Source organism: Crocuta crocuta, unplaced genomic scaffold (genome assembly GCF_008692635.1).
Source record: "Crocuta crocuta isolate KB4526 unplaced genomic scaffold, BGI_CrCroc_1.0 scaffold87, whole genome shotgun sequence".
Taxonomy (NCBI): Eukaryota; Metazoa; Chordata; class Mammalia; order Carnivora; family Hyaenidae; genus Crocuta; species Crocuta crocuta.
In genome coordinates, this window is record NW_027532166.1 from 270,881 (window position 1) to 288,296 (window position 17,416).

At 40.2% G+C, this 17,416-nt stretch overlaps 1 protein-coding gene across 13 annotated transcripts in view; it reads left to right on the top strand.

Moving 5' to 3' along the window:
* CFAP20DC (CFAP20 domain containing) overlaps positions 1-17,416 on the top strand; it is a 237,212-nt gene that overhangs the window by 165,397 nt on the left and 54,399 nt on the right. For 7 of the 13 annotated variants that reach the window (XR_013338258.1, XM_077776734.1, XM_077776729.1 and 4 more), the window contains 2 exons: positions 10,876-10,920; positions 12,058-12,261. Coding sequence is in view for 12 of the 13 variants with exons in the window: in XM_077776734.1 (XP_077632860.1) it covers positions 10,876-10,920; positions 12,058-12,261 (249 nt within the window). In the remaining variant the exon portion in view is untranslated. Of the gene's footprint in view, positions 1-2,221; positions 2,275-10,875; positions 10,921-12,057; positions 12,262-17,416 lie in introns of those variants that run through there. The other 6 variants (XM_077776735.1, XM_077776739.1, XM_077776741.1 and 3 more) reach the window with 2 other exon arrangements.

Sequence of the window (17,416 nt, forward strand, 5' to 3'; positions counted from 1 at the left end):
CTTTATTTCAAATGCAATGGCAAGTCTTTGTAGGGTTTGAAGCAAGACAATGACATGTACATTCAAAAACTTCCCTCTCATGGTGTCAAGGATGGATACAACAAGACAGGAATAGAAGCAGGGAAAGCAGTTGAGGCATTACTCTGATATAGATAAGAGTGGAGATGAAAAAAATGGCAGATGCCTGGCATAATGGGGGTCAGGACTGACAGGATATAGGGAAGAGGAGACAGGCAGAATCAAGGATGATTCTCAGGTTTGGGTCCTGAACAACCAGGAGGGTGGTCATGTAATTTACTGGGCTTTGGAAGACTGCGAGGAGACCTGAGCCGTCAACTTAGCCGTCAAGGTACTGCAGTCAGGAATTGTAAGTGGACATCCCACTGAAAATCTGATCTCGCAAAGTGCCAATGAGAAGTGACTCTAGAACAAGGGAAAATTAAAGGCTCTTACAAACGGAGGGGCTGGAGACCTGTTTTTCTCATCCCCTGATATGACAAAAGACTAGTAATTCTTAAGGAACACTTACTGAAATTGATTTGCTAACTACTTGGTAAACTTCTTCCTTGTAATGTTTTATTCATATTTAAATAGAGTTCCCTATTATTAAGTTCAAATATTTTTAATTAAGAAACAAGTACAGCCCTCTGGGTAATATCGCAACCATGCAGATAGCTGGTAATTAAACTTTTCCACATGTATAACTGCATTCAAACAGTTTTGAATGAATCATTTTAAACCTGTAAATGTCATTATGTGCACCTTTAAACAAACAAACAAAACAGACATATATAACAGGCTTTGTGGTTCCAGAAAAAGTTTGAGCTTATTGAAGAATGGTTATTGTCACAAGAAAGAAAAAATATGCTACCAATTAAAAACTCAAATAGTCTCTTCAGGAAAAAAAATGACTTTGTATAGGAAAAAAATGAATCTCATATGATATTTTAGTTTAATTTTCACATTTTCATTTTTGAAAAATCAAAACTGAATTGTGCAAGAACACTTTTAAAAGTATTTTAAGCCATGGTAGGGCATGGAGGAGGACACTTGTGGGGATGAGCACTGAGTGTTATGTGGAAACTAATTTGACAATAAACTATTAAAAAAAAAAAAAAAAAAAGTATTTTAAGCCATGGTATAATTTTTTTGAATTGCCAAGCCATTTCCTTTAGATAATGAAAAGGGGTTACTTTCACTGCCTCCCTGATGAACTTGAGCCCATAGATTTTTTTTTTAAATGATAGAAGTTTACTGTCCTATGCAATTTGCACTCTACAAACTTAGAGGAAAATGATACTGTAAATTTTTAGAGTTTTAAAAGCACTGTTCCATTACATGAAGTTCTGCGTTTTCTAGGGTATATAATAGTCTTTGTTCAAAGGGAAGCCATCTGTCTCTTTGAATTTGCCACGCAAGTATACCATTTGCAGCTGTCTTTCCAACAATACCCGACTGTTTGAAGAATTCATAAATATCTTTCTGACCTCTGACTTTCTTCAGTTACAATATTCTATTGTTGCAAAACACCTGTTTTGGTGTCAGGTTGTCCTGTGTGTTGTAGATATGTCCATCATCTTGGCCCAACTATGCAGGTTCACCCGGTGACTCTCCTTCCTTCCAAGGCTTCCCCAACAGGTGCCCACTGGCCTCATGCTTTCCTGACCCACCTGATAGACAGCCTTCATCTTTGGCACCCTCAGGGCCTTCCCCAGAGAGAGTTCTATTGTCATGTCTATCTACATTTTCATTCTTTTGAAAGTCAAGAGCAGTAGACACTATGGCTCAGAGCACCCAGCTCAAATCTGACAGACCTGGATTTTAATTTGCTTCTTTTAACTTATGTGACCTTGGACACATTTCTTAACCTCCTTGAACCTCAACTACCTCATCTATCAACTTGGAGAAAAAAATAATACTTATTCCATAACGTCATAGTGAGTATTAAGTGAGATAGTACATGTAGAACACTTAGCCCAAAATCTAACAAAATGTTTTCTTCTACCTATTTCTGAGTAGTTAGAAATGTAAACCAGTGTGCCTGGTATTCTAAAGCAAATCCTTTCAAATTCACTAGAATTCCAGAAACTAATTATTGGTACTATTCAATAAGTGATAGCTCTAGGTGCTTCTTGTCCTCTGTTAATAGTTGAATCAAATGCTAACATAAGAGTGAATTAATGGGTCACTTCTGCCAGGTAACATGTTGGTATTTTCTCAGTGTTCACCAAAGGGAGAAAAATATTGAGAAGCAGAACCTGGTATCTCTCCAGTCATTGCCCAGAGAGCATCTCTGTGTGCCTGCCTTCTTCCCAGAGCTGAATTATAGATGTGCAGCTTCATGGTTGATGGAGTGAATTAAACTTGGACAGGACTAACAGCCGTTTTATAAACCATAGTGTTAACCATGGTGAGAACACTTCATTCATTACATTGGACACTCCTACCAATTAATAGCTTTTGGAGAAGAGTGTGTTTTCATGCTTTGTCAAAACTATACTCTTTCCTTGCCTCTGAAAAAAGAGTCATAATCTCAGTTTATCTGTCATTGCACTGCAGGGGATATTGCTGAAGCTACAGATTATAGTTTAATAACATTGGTGCCACTAGTAAAAGGATTTGCATTAAGCATAGAAGTTTTCTAGGTAGAACTTGCTCCCAGCCCTCTGTCTTATTTTTTAATATCTTTTTCAGTCCAAATTCTTGTGATGCTACAAACTAGTTTATTCTCTTAAGTAAACAAACTCTTTACATCTCGTGTCCAGTTTAGTTGTTGCCAAAATGGCCTAGAGTAGAAGTGTGTTAAAATAGTTAAAAATAGAAATATCGGGGCGCCTGGGTGGCTTAGTCGGTTAAGCGTCCGACTTTCGCTTAGGTCATGATCTCGCGGTTCGTGGGTTCGAGCCCCGCGTCGGGCTCTGTGCTGAGTGCCAGCTCAGAGCCTGGAGCCTGTTTCAGTCTGTGACTCCCTCTCTCTCTGACCCTCCCCTGCTCACGCTGTCTCTCTCTCTCTCCTAGAAATAAATAAAGCATTTTTAAAAAAAAAAAAAAGAAATATGGACCAAAATTTGGGTGATGATATGAAATTGTATAAGTAACTGGGACATTTTAATATCTCCATCTCCGAACAGCTAGATATGCAAATAATGTGCCAAGTTACTTTGGTGAGGAGGAGCAGTTTCAGATTCTCAGAAGTTTCAGAAATTGTAGATAGACTTGACAAAAATTAAGAGACTATCGGAAGTATGAATCCATGAAAACACATTAATTGTTTAGCCAACACATTGTAACTTTTTACTGTCAGTTCTCTAATATTCAAATGCTAAGATTAGCATCCTACTATCCAAATGTTTATTGAAGAAATCTATCTTCTTTAATGTCTTAGTTTTCCTAATTTTAAAGGAGCAAGTCATACTTGCCATTTCCCAGTTTTATGGATAAGGCCTTAGGCTGACAGTGTTTCCTAGACACATTGAGATCAACGTCTTTGATTCAAGAACCCTGTTTGTGACTTTAAGGATTTAGGATACGTACTTGCCATGAGCCAAGCCCTCTACAAGTGCCCCACACTTCCTGTCCAGTCTTCATCTTCTATCCTTACAAAAGGGCTTACTTCTTCCTATTTGAGAGACCAGGAAGCAGAAAGGTTTTAGCTAGTTCACATCTAGTAGGTGATAAAGCAGAGTGTCAAACCCTAGAGCTTTAGCCAGAAAAGCTGGCTTACCTACCTTCCACCACACTGGACCACCATCCCCAGTTAAAGGCCACTAGAAAAATTCTGTGATCATGTAGCAACTTAACTTCCATTGCCAGTTTAAGCTTTACAGTATTTTAATATCCAGAAGCACGCACAGATGTTGGTGTATCTGTCAGTACTACATTATAACCAAACTGTTTGAGATCTGAACTTAAAGTTATCATCTTCCCACTCCAGAAGCATCAGCTGGCTTACCTCTGCTAGTTTTGTTTCTATAAGCAGGCTCATTAATTGTTTTCCTCCTGTTCTTTAAGTAATATTTTAAACTACCATGTATTGAATGACTACTGTGCTTAGCCCATGTACAAGGCTATGGTTACCTTACAGATGGCATATCCTTGAATATAATATAAAACCTGTTCCATTTGGCTTTACTAAGTGCCTTCTAGTCTACAGTTGAGGTTAAACTCAAGAAGTACCTTGAACTCAGTAGATAGGTGCTGGTAAATCACAAATTGTTTATCAACTTACTTTATTAGAGTTCAGCTGTGATTGTCGGAGAATTCTTTTTGAAAATTAGCAGGCTAACTACCAAAGCAAAATGGATGAAAATATTGTATGGAAGTCATGGATTAAATAGCACATTGATATAAGAATCTTTTAAAAAAAAAATACTTTTCGTGTAGGGTACCTGGGAGGCTCAGTCACTTGAGTGTCCAACTCTTGGTTTCCGCTCAGGTGGTGATCTCACAGTTCATGAGTTCAAGCCCCACATTGGGCTCCGCTCTGACAGTGCAGAGCCTGCTTGGGATTCTCTCTGTCTCTCCCTCTCTCTCTGCCCCTTACCTGCTCTCTGTCTCTCTCAAAATAAGTAAATAAGCTTAAAAAACAATTTAAAAATACTTTCATGCTCTCCCCCCACAAAAGATAGCCATATATATGAGATAGAAAGCAACCTCTTTGCAGAACTTTTGCCACTATTGGGTTTAAATTACCCAAGAACTCTCTGAGACATTCCGAGGGAGGTAGTTTGCATAGATGATGAAGTATGAATGGAGTCAGCAGTTGTGAAGTGTCTCCAGATTACAAGCCAAAATGTTCGTGACAGACATTTCAGAGGTGGCATTTGGGTCTGGTTAAGCCTAGGTCAACATGAATGCCATTGACATATAACACAATCTAGATTCTGACCAGTTGTTTCTTTCAAATTGCCTGCCTCCTGATTTCTGCTGGGTTCAGTTGATAAGGTGGCCCTTCAATTTAGCAAAGTTCTTCAAGTTGCACCGTGGCTTGCTCTTTACATTTTGATTTACCTCTTTGCATGGTGAAGACATATGCCGAAAGCTACCATATTTTGTGAAAGAGCTATTTGCTCACGTATGTGTCACTTGCAGCTCATTTCTGTGGCTTTCTGTCTTTCCTTCATTCTTATCTTTAGTGGGTCTGCGTCCCCAGTGAATCGGGGCAAACTCTTGTGTGAGATACATGCTCAGAAATTTGAAACCAGTCTTCAAGGGGTGCTAGCTGGTGAAGAGACTCCCCCGAACACTAATTTACCATCAGCTATTATTTAAAATGTCAATGCAGAAATTAAACACTGTCTGCCAATAGCATTAGAGAGGAGATTAATCTTCATAATAAAATGCCAATTAAACTTAAAATTAGCTTTGGAAAATGAATTTCTACTACTTTTCTTCCTATTATGTTGGGTTCCAAAACTTTATAATGAGAGCATCAAAACTCTGAATAATACACATTTGAAACTACCAGTCATACTGACTCTCCAGTATTTACAAAGGGCCTTTTTTTTTTTTTTTTGACCTGCTAAGTCCAGAATAAAGTGCAAGGGATTAACAACTAACTAGTTCCTAGGAAATCTATTTTGAATCTTGGACTTCTTTGCCCGTTTTGGTTATGGAGAAGTACACATATCTTAAGTATATACTTTGATGAATTTTCACCAACTGAACAAAACCCATGTGACCGTTATCCAGATCAAGAGAGAGCACAATACCAGCACAGCAGGAAGCCCATTGTGCTCCCTCCCTGGTGCTATCTCTTTCTGCCACTGTCCCTTCACAGCTTTCCTCCAAACCCCCAAGACTGGTTTTACCAGTCTCTATCCTCTTATGCCTGGTTTCTTAGCATTTCTTTTGTGAGATTCAATGTTACCACTTATTTCATTGTTGTATAATGTCCTACTGTGCCACTATCACACCACTTATGTATCCATGCTTTTGATGAGAGCTACTGAGAATATGCCTTTTTTCTTTCTCTTTTTTAAATTCATTATTGAAGTATGGTTGACATACAATGCATTAGTTTCAGGTGTATAACAGAGACTTGACAGTTCTATACATTATTCAATGCTCACCATGGTAAACGTAGTCACCACAAAACATTATTATAGTATTATTGAGCATATTCCCAAGGCTGTACCTTTCATCTCCATGACTTACTTATTTTATGACTGGAAGTCGGTACCTCTTAATTCCATCACCTCTTTCACCCGTGGTAACCATCAGTTGATGTTCTCCTTGTTTAAGAGTCTGCTCATTTGTTCATTTGTTTTCTCTTTTAGATTCCACATACGAGTGAAATCAAATGGTATTTGTCTTTGTCTGACTTATTTCCCTTAGCATAATACTCTCTAGGTCCACCCATGTTGTTGCAAATGCAAGATTTCATTTTAAAGGCTAATATTCCTGTGTATGTGTGTGTGTGTGTGTGTGTGTGTGTGTGTGTGTGTGTATGTGTACCACATCTTCTCTATCCATTTGTCTTTCAGTGGACACTTGGCCTGCTTCCATAATTTGACTGTTGTAAATAATGCTACAGTAAACATAGGGGTGCATATATCTCTTCAAATTAGTGTTTGTTTTCTTTAGTAAGAAAATAGTATGATGATTCCTTAAAAATAAAAAATAGAGATATCATATAATCCAGTAAAAATATGTCCTTTAACAGAATCATAGACTTTTAACAAAACTTGGATAAGAGAGTGGAAGCCATTTGTCATAAAAGGTTTAGATTAAATTCTAGGCATCTCCATCCTTGTTATTTTGGAACTCTATTTCATTGCTGATTTCATTTCTGAAACAGGATGTCTAAGTATTTCTAGTCTATTCAATGCTTGTTATGAATATACGCTCCATACTTCTATGCAGCATGCCGTCCTGCCTGATGGGTAGAATACGCTGCCTATCACCCTTATCCTTCAAGGGCCAGCTTAGAGACCATTCCTCCAGGGAGCTCGACTGGTCCTACAGGAAGTGACCTCTCTCTTTTCTGAGATGCCAGACTACTTGGTATATCTCTCTTTTCTCCTGTTGCCTTTTACATTATGTTCTGCTCTAACAGCCGCCATCCCCTTTGTAGTAGTAGTTTTGTATCTTGGTGTAGCTTAAAAGAATACAAAGAGCCAGGGATAGTTTGGTAGACCTTTTATTAAGGGCTTTTTACAACGTGATGTCCCCTGTGCTGTGGGCTCAGGCACTGTTATAATGCAGACCTGATTCAGAAAGAGAGTCTTGGAGATTTTATCGGCTCCTGAATGAGAATAAAGACCCAATTTTCTCCCAGTTTTATTACTCTCCCATCCATATAGAATGGAATGAGTTTCTTCAGCTGATCTTATTAACCCGTGGCCATGTCTCATTTTGGCTCCACACCACCATTGCAGACTTAGCCTTAGAACTTAGAACGGTTTGGTAAAACCAGCTCTTATCTGAGGCTCACAACATTCTGTAGGCATGTGTTTGTTCAGTTAAGCTGTTCTGCCTTAATTTCTTGAGAAGGGCATCAAGGTGTAAGGTTACTTTTGTTTGTTGTGTTTTAGTATTTTGCTGGAATTACCAGTTTTCCTTTTAATCATGATCAAGACTCTGTGATTAATACTACACTCAAGTATATGCTACCTTATTTTATGTTCATTTTTTTCTAGCTCTTGATTTCCCTACTAGATTCTAAGGGGCCACATCTCATTTGTCCTTGTGACTTCACTGTGTTAGGCTTCTAAAAATGTCTGAAGGAAGATCAATGAAAATGAGTGGCTTGAATGGCTTCACGAGGGAGGGACTAGCCTGGGAATCTGAGCACAGGAGAATTGTATATAGCCTTCAGCCCATTACCTCCTTCCTAAAACATATCTGACTAATATATCAATGTCCCCCTTCTTTCCTCCAAGGATATTTTGAGGCAAAATTGGGTTATACATAACATTTTGAGCCTTTCAGAGATAGAATTAGATAAGGTACTTGCCTCTCAAGAGTTGTATAATTTAGTCAGATAATCGTCTTCTGCTAGAGTCCCCTTTCATGTGAAGATTTTATTGCAAGACTTTTGAAAATATATATATAGGAATAAATGATTCAGCCTTTCTGATAATTTTGAAATGGTTTAAGAGATTACAAATCAAGAATCTATCAGTGGACTAAGTTAATTACCTGTCTCTGCCACCAGTTGCTCTATTCATGACCCTGGAGAAGGTCACTTCCTTCTCTCTGCTCATCTTTGGCTGCCTCTTCCAGGGTGTTGTCAGAACACATTGTACTATTGTGCGAAATAAAATCATGGAAATTCAGAGTGCTAAGTAGACTTAGCATCAACAGTTCCTGGCCCACAATAGAGTCTCAGTATTTGTAGACTAAACGAATGAGTGAATTATCGATCCATTTCCACCACTGCAGATTACTGCAGTATTCCCAGCAGGTGTCATTTCCCCAGCCTTTGCTTCAGCACCTCTGCTGGTGGAGAGAGCTCACTCCCTCTGAGGCGACTCATTTCCTTTGTCAACAAATTTAATTACTGTCCAGTGTCACCTTGGACTCCTGTGAGGTGTCTTCCAATTCTGCTGGGCAGTTAGTCATTGCTGTATTGCATTCGTCAAGCATCTTAGTCATATCTCTGTTGTAGTATTGATCACAGTACATATAGCACCCTGATTTATAATGCCTGTTCTGTCTCCTGTTTCTCATCTATGAGCTCCATGAGGACATAGGTGTGTCTTATTTTCTTTATACTCCCAGATTCTGGCACAGTACAGAATAGATGTACTCCCACTGGGTGGAAGGGGGAGAGAAAAGAACAGTAATAACAGGGAGCATAGGTAATGATTGCCAACTCAGTGGTCCTCAAGAAGGAGATACTCACCCAAGAAGACGTGCACCAAAAATGACCCATTGGGATCATTGAAGGAGAAAACTTTTTAACTATTTCCATTTTTGTTAAGCTCCACCATTTTATATATGTTTTATACTATGCATACTAGTTTAATATAGCTATACATGTGGCAGATAGTCTCTTCTTTACTGTCCTGCCTGCCACTCCCTGTGGTGTATACAATAAACTCCTATCTCTTTTTTTAAAAAATACATATATGTATATTATATATATAGCTGTACATGTGTTTAATTTATAAATAAACATATATTAGAAGGTACATACTCATAAAGTTTTTCATAGAGGTACAAATCATAAGTTTGGGGACCCTTAGTGTAGCTGTCTGTAAGGTACTATGCTAAGCATTTTACATACATTATTTCATTTAGCCCACTGAAAATCACATGAGGTATACACTGTGGTTCCATTCTACAGATAAAGAAACTGAGGTAGGGAGAGGTTCGATAATTTGCCCAGTCACACCCAGCTGGTAACCAGTGGAACTAGGGCCCAGACTCAGACCTGTCTGGCTTAACCACCGCCCATTCTCTCTTGGTTTTCTGTCCTAACACCTATGGTTGTACCTGAGGCACAGTATAGGTTCGTGAATTCAATAAATAAAAGGAATGGATGAAGTAATCACACCGAGGACATATTAAAGCTTTTTCAAGAAAATTGTGAAGATGAAAACAGAATTTCCCTTCTCACTGTAAAAGTGTGTGTTGGTGATGAGAACGTTTTATTCCATTTTCTTCCTTTTTTCTTTTTTCTTTTTTTTTTTTTTTGACAGAAAAACTGAAGCGAAGCACAGCAGGTCACAGTGCTCACTACTGAGCCCACAGCCCAGCTGTGAGTCTAGTTTTCACATCTGAGGACTGAACTACCTTGTTTTTATTGAGGTATCATTCATATACCATAAAAGTCAGCCTCCGAAAGAGTACAGTTCAGTTTTTAGCATATTCACAAGATTCTGGAACCATCTAACTTTAAAACAGTGGCATCCCCCACAAAAGACACTGCAAACCCACTGGCAGTCACTCCCCATTCAGGCCCTGTCAGCCCTGGGCAGCTGCCCATCTGCTTTCTGTCTCTATGGATGGGTCTTTTCTGGCCATTTCATACAAATGGAATCATACAATCCGTGACCTTCTGTCTCTGGCTTCTTTCCCTTAGAATATTTTCAAGGTCCATCCATGTTGTAGCATGCATCCGTATTTCGTGACTCTTCATGGGTAAATTACATTCCATTGTGTGGATAGCAAAAATCGAGTCATCAGGTGACGGACATTCGGTTGTTTCCACTTTTTTGGGTCTTATGAATAGTGCTGCTGTGAACAATGTTCATGTTTTTGTATGAACATACATTTTCAGTTCTCTTGGGTAGCACCCAGGAGTGGCCCATGTTTAACATTTTGAAGAAACACCAAACTGTTGTCCAAAGTGGCGGCACCATTTTACATTCCCACCAGCAGTGTGTGAGGTTCCAGTTTCTTTGCATCCTCACCAACACTTGCTACTGCCTTACTGTGTAGAATAACAGTCCTAGTGGGTGTGGAGGGTGTTCCATTGCGGTGCTGATTTGTATTTCTCTAATGATAGTGACATTGAGCATCTTTTCTTATGTTTATTGTCCCCCAACTATTTCTTCTTCATTTAAATTATTTCTATTTCTCTTTTGTTTTAGTGTTTTTCATTAGGATATAAATTTTGTTCTTCTTGTGATAACTGTTTTGTCCTTAAAACTCTCAAAACATATTAAATACTCATGAAATCTCCTATTAGCAATTATATGGTCTCTCAGGGTGCCAGGTCGGTGCAGCCACGAATTATAAAAATTTAAATGAGTTTCCACTACCAACTTTCCAGAAAATGTCTACATCACATTAGTAGATCACAAGCTTTCATAATCCCCTAATTATGATAATGATAGTGCTTTATTCAAAACGTTTTAATGTCCTAGAAACACAAGAATTTTTTAAATTATATTTTCTTAATTTTTTTACATCCCTGTGAGACAGAAAAGAAGAGAAGACAGTAGCTGTTTCAAAGGGTACTCCGAGAAAGTAAGTGTAGAGGTTTGAATATCTAAAAAATTCTAGTGTGTCATGAAACCTTTTTGAGCACAACCAGTGTTTGCAAGATAGACAAGAAAATTCCACAATTGTTTTTAAGTCATATACAGTCCCGGATGTAAATCAGTACTCACAAGTGATGCTAACATTTTAACGATGTTAAAATTAACCTTTGCCATTAAACTTGGTTTAGACCACAGGGAAAGAAAGGTTTTTGAAAATTCCATATGACGATTTCTTCCCCGTACATTGAAAGAATATTTCCATTAGCCTCTAAAGATTTGTGGTAGTATTCTTGGGGGGAAATATACTGGGCAGATTACATATATAGTAAAGTCCAGTTCAGGGGAAGTGTCTGTTAGAGCTACAAGGTCTTTCTGGCTTCCAGAACTTACATGTTCCCATCTTAAGGTAATATTTTATTTGATGGCTTTTACTAGCATCAGTCATTCTCAATATTACTGAAAGTTGAATGTATTTGGTCATAACATTTACAGTGATGAAATTCATCAGTATTCTTGTAAACTGGGCCTTCACAGGGAAAGTGATTTTTCTTAAAAAACTTTTTTTTTAATTTATGTTTAGTCAAAAACCGGTCAAGCACCAGACATCGAAATACAATGAGTGTAAGGCAATGGTGTATGCCTTTGTAGAGCCTGTAAACCATCTGTGGATCCCATAAATGATTACATAACTGCACTTGTGATAAACGCTAAAAAACAAACACCTTATGATTCCATGAGAGCACTTAACGTGGAGGGGCTGACCCCAGTTTGTGGTTGTCAGAAAAGGCTTCCCTGGAAGATGACACAATTTGGGACCTAAAGAAGTTAGCCAGCACATGGGGCACACAGGCTAGCCCGTGCATAGGCACTAAGGCAGACATGAGTTTGATGCTCTTGAGGACTTTAATGAAAGACAGTGTGGCTGATGTGCCGGGAGCAAAAACACAAGGTGAGGCAGATGAGGTAGTCATCGTATAAGGGCACGTTAAGGGTCTGGGCATCAGTCAGTCTGGGGAGAGCCATTGAAAGAGGTTAAGGCTGTAGAGTAACGTCTGTTGGTAGCCAGTACATTAAGAACAGTCAAGTGACCCTCTGCTCTGTCCCTTTCTTCTCTCTTGGTCAGGAATATGACTGGAGAAACTATCAGCCCGGCCAGATGAGTGAATCTGAGTTGCAAATGCTGGCCAGCCTGCGGCGGCAACAGAATGAAGAATTGGAGGACACGGGGGCTTCCCATGGCCTGAGTGCTTCCCAGGTGGACAACTGTAACGTCAGCATCAGCACCAGCAGTGACGACACAACCACCTGGAACTCCTGCCTGCCACCCGTGAGTCCGGGGGCTTGCGTCTTTGTTTATTGCCCTAATGAGAAACAAGCTTCTTTCTAACAAAGCCCAGCCTTGCCTGGAAAAACTAGGGCCAACATGAGAACACTCCTGATAAGTAATACTTAGAGCACATTCAGGAGCACCTGGCTGACTCAGTCAGTAGAGCGTGCCATTCTTGATCTTGAGGTTGTAAGTTCAAGCCCCGGGTTGGATGTAGAGATTACTTAAAAATTATAAAGAAAAATATTCAGAGCCCATTTTAGGCCTGTCTTTTCTTAAATTGTCTTACTTGCCTTCAGGTAATTTCTGTTAATTGTATGGTGATATATATAAACATACGTTGAAAGCAAAAAAGAATAATTTTACGGTCAATTCTTGGAATCTCACCGTAACCCCAGCTCCTAGCACAAGCCCTGGCACACAAAGGGGCTCGATATCAGCTAAATGAGTGTTTATTAAATAAATGAACAAAAAGGATATTTACCCGTCCCTGTGTCTAAGGGCCATGGTAGGCATTGCAGATCCTTCAACAGCGTGTATTTTCCCCTACATTTATACAGTTCAAGCACTATTAACCATGGCCCACCATCCTCACTATGGGCCAACCAAGAAGCTGGATTAGGTCAGGGTCTTCCTGTTCTTCAGGTGAAGACACTAAACTCTCTTGGCTCCGAGTTTCCACACCTGGTCAGTGGTGGAGCCCAGAGCAGAGCCCAGTATTTTGACTCAGTCCATTTCCCCCAGTATTGTTCTCAAAGATCTTATGGCTGAATTGGAAAGACAAAGCGAAATCATTGACAGAACAGTCCTACACAGCTTTAAAAACACCATAAGGCAGAATAATAAAATCAGTATTATAATAGTGGTAATTAGAGCTACCGTTTCTTTAAGCACCTAGAGACATTTTAAGACCTCCATTGGCCCAAGGAAATTTACTAGTAATTTACTTATATTTACTTATAAGGTCACACTCAACATCAGATCAAACATATTAAAGTATCTTTTGATCCAACAGTAAATAAAATTTTTTACTATACAGTTTTTGAAAGGGAGTATAAAATCGGGTAACTTCTATTTATATTTATATAAAATGATATAAAGGTTGAGTTCAAGTGTAGTTGACAGTGGATAACATATGTTTTAAGTGTTTAATTAAATATTTATTAATTTTGCAATTTTCCTCCCAAGAACTTTTTTCCAACTCTCCAGAATCTTTGTAGATCTTAGATATCTCAGATGCTCTGGCACTAGGCCTTACATGTGTTATCTAACTCACTCCTTTCTGCTGTCCTGTGTGGTAAAAGCTGTTGAGTTCCCATTTACAGTTGGGAAAATTGAGACTCTTGAGTGAAATGATTCAGCCTTAGCTTGGCAGGACTCCTGAGTCTGAGCTTCTAACTACCATGATAGAGTGACTTCTCAATATGGTACTTAATTTGCCAAATAAGTGCTACATTGAGAGGAAGGTGAGATTTTTCCTCTGGAGAGTACTTACAAGTCTTCATGGAGGAGGATTTCAAATTGGCTCTAAGGAGATGTGGGGGCAGGCTTCTCTTGCCTTAGTTATATTTTCATTAAACTGGATGTTCAGGCATGTATAACTCCTCCAGCAGCCTTGGCACCAAAGAGTATCTAGCCCCCCCCCCAACAAAATACTCCTGTGTGCTGGTTACTCAGTATCCTTGTAGCCAGAGCTAAGAACATATGAATAAGTTGCAGAGGCTCTTGGGTGGCTCAGTCGGTTAAATGTCTGACTCTTGATCTTAGCTCAGGTCATGATCTCACAGTTCATGGGATCAAGCCCCACGTCAGGCTCTGTGCTGACAGCATGGAGCCTGCTTAGGATTCTCTCTTTCCCTCTCTCTCTGCCCCTCCCCAACTCACGTGTACGCTTGCACGCACGCATGCTCTCTCTCTCTCTTTCTCCCTCAAAATAAACTTTAAAAAAAAGCAGTTGCAGATTTTTACCAATGCAGTTTACAATGGAATTGAATTGTTGCATTTCTTATAAAATATTCCTCAGCAGTCATTTCAATGGAAAGAAAGAGAACAGTGACCCCCTAAGCAAGCTCTGTCTGTCATGAAGTAGCTTAGAGACCAGCATTACAAAGGGCAAACTGAGGAATGATTATTTATGGACTGAAAAGGCAGAGCTCTGGGTTGCCCTGGATACCATGTTCTCATCACTGTCCTGTTCTGGCAAGGACTGAAGTCCTCATGCACAGCAACTGCTCCACTCTAAAAGTGCGGGGCCAAAAATAACACCGTTGGTAATGAACTTAATAACCCTTCCATTTGACCAAATGAGAAATTGAAAACAGTCTATTTTTTAGATAGAGAAAAGAATTGAAAAGCCCACCTTTGGTATTCATAAGATATATTTATTATTGCATCAAATTCAGTCTATTTCGATATTGGAACTATCACCAAATGGAAAATTGCATTTCTTAATGAACTCTGCATGTTGTTGTTCATATAGAGTTTAAATAGAGCAGTTTGCAAGAACCATTGTGGTCTTCTGAGAGCTCGTGCCCTTCCCTTTAGAAATTGTACAGGGAGGGTGAAAAAGAAGAAATGAACAAACCCCTAGCTTGATCATGATGGTATTCTGCTTTTTGTGTATCTCATGGAACCGCCACCCCCACTGGCACTCAAACCAGAAATTTGGAGGGCATCTCCACTTCTCCCACCCCTTCATTTCCAAATCCCCTCGCTACCTAACACCATCGCCTTGGCACTTTATTTTCACCCACATTCCTTCCATAGTCTCCTTGTTACCTCTCTGCCTCCAGTCCAAGCACCACAGCCTGAGGGCGAGGAGTGTCTGCTCCGAGGCCAAGTTGCCAAGTTTCAAATCCAAGCCATGACCTTGTAAAGCACTTGGCACTGTATGTGAGGCATAATAAGCATTTGGTAAATTAAGGTCAGTTGATTATTATCATTATTATTCACACTAGTGATCTTCCTAAAGCCCACATCTAATCTTATATCTTCCCTACATAAAGCCTTTCCTAGCTCCCATTGCCTCTTTGTTTAGGCATAAAGGTCACCCGTGATGTGAGACCTGCCCCATTCCTTGGGCTCATCTCTCACTGTTCTTCATCTTACATTCCACACTTTGGTCCAAGTTATAACTTTCTGAACACACTCTGCACACATCCTTGTACCTCATACCTGATTACCTCCCCAGACTTAGCTCTAAAGCCTACTGTAGCTTCTCCAGGCCTCATTGTGCGAGACAGACCGTCCTTTCTGCTACTAACAGCCAGGAATATATCCATGACACTCTTGTTCCCAAACCCAAGTTCACCTGCCCATTGCCTGAAAGATCATTACTCGAGAGATGACTTTGGGTTGGAAAGGGTAGGGGCACCCGGGTGTCTTCGTTGGTTAAGCATTTGACTCTTGATCTCTGAGCCCCACATTGAGCCCCATGTTGGGCCCTGCATTGGTCATGAAAACCTACTTTTAAAAAAAAAAAAAAAAAAAGGAAGGACTTTGAGCTTCATTGAGGAGGCCAGCAGGCAGTCTCATGGCCAAAGAGCAACTCTAAGGTTTCTGCCTGGCCTAAGGGTTTTAAAGGAGTTTAGGGCAGTTAATCAGCAAAGGCAGTGCGGTGGCCAGCAACGTCTGTTGTCACACGCACACCCGATGGTGCAGCTACAGATGTTCTCTCAGGGCTCAGGGGTTGTGTGAGAGAGTCCGGTTCTCGTTTTGCAATGCGTGGGAGGAGTGTTCTTTCCAAGAGGGCGACTTCTACGGCTACACACAGGGAGGTCAGTAAAATCATTTGTGTGACCTGGAGAAGAAAAACATTTTGCCAAAAACTTGCTGGGCTAATCGGAAAGCCAAGGTGACTTGAGACAGACTTGCTGGCCTTTGTGGTCTGGGAAAGTTCTGGTCCTTCACTCCTCAAGGCCAGCTGTCTGCAAATCTCAAAGAAAGTAAATTAGCTCTGTTACAGATCAAGGGCCTTAGGGCAGCAGGTGAGGAGTGTGTTAAGTTCAAGCGGCCCTTACAACCAGCTAGAGTGCTGTTATACTCTCGCCCCAGCCTCGCTTATCTGTCCCACATTAATTCATTCCGCATATTTGTTTCTTGCTTTTGCTTTCAAGTGGTACAATATACGTTGTGCGCTGTTCTGGAAGTACAAACAAGGCTTGACCCGGCCTTGAGATGTTCACGGTGCTGGAGGGAGGTAGAGAGCAAACAGCTCCCCATAAGTCGGGCCACTAGTGATAATAGAATGAAGAGTTCCATAATTGATACAGAAGAGAGCCCACATCAGAGGGAGCGTTTAATCCTACCTGTTGGTTTCAGGGATACTTTCACAGAGAACGCTATAGTTAAGCCAGAGTTCAAGAATGAGGGCAAACTCGCCATTAAGAGAGGGAAAGGAATTCCAAGTTCTAAATAGGAACAGAACTAAATCTGTGGATGTGAGGGTGGAATCTCTCCTTTAACAGGATAACCTCTTTGTTTCTCCATCACCTTGAACAGAACTTGAAAGGAGTCTTTGCTTATCCCCCCATGGCTACCAACCTCTACTCAGCATACACCCAGAACTCCCCCATACTTTGGCCACCCCGTGCAGCTTGCACAGATCATGTGATGCCCTTTGTCCAGATCATGTCAATCATGTCATTGTTCATGATGCCCTTCCCTCTCCCTGGAGACCCTCCATCCCTCTCCTCTACCTGGAACACTCCTTGTTTTCCAAGGCCCAACTCAAACATCAGTGCTTCATGAAACCCTCTCTGACCCTCCACCACCCTGCGCAGAACTATTTGCTTCCTTCTGTGGGTTCCCATTATCTTCAGGCTCAGTGTTAGCATTTACCACATCAGGGAACCATTGTTAGCAGTGCGTCCCAGTCCTGGTTGTGAGTTCCTGGAAGGCAGGACCATGCTGAGCCCAGGGCCTGGCACGAGGTCACATTCAGTCACTGGCTGTGAGTCACTGATTGAACGAATCAACCAGAAATATTAAAAGATTCTCTTTTTCACTCTACCATAATGTAATTTTCATCAGAATTCCAAAATAAACGTCAACTTGGCTCTGCTTAAATAAACCCTGACCGATGCAGGTAATATTTTACATTCAAGTTTGATAAATGGATATTAAATATATAAAGGAAAAAAATCCCTCTCCAGAC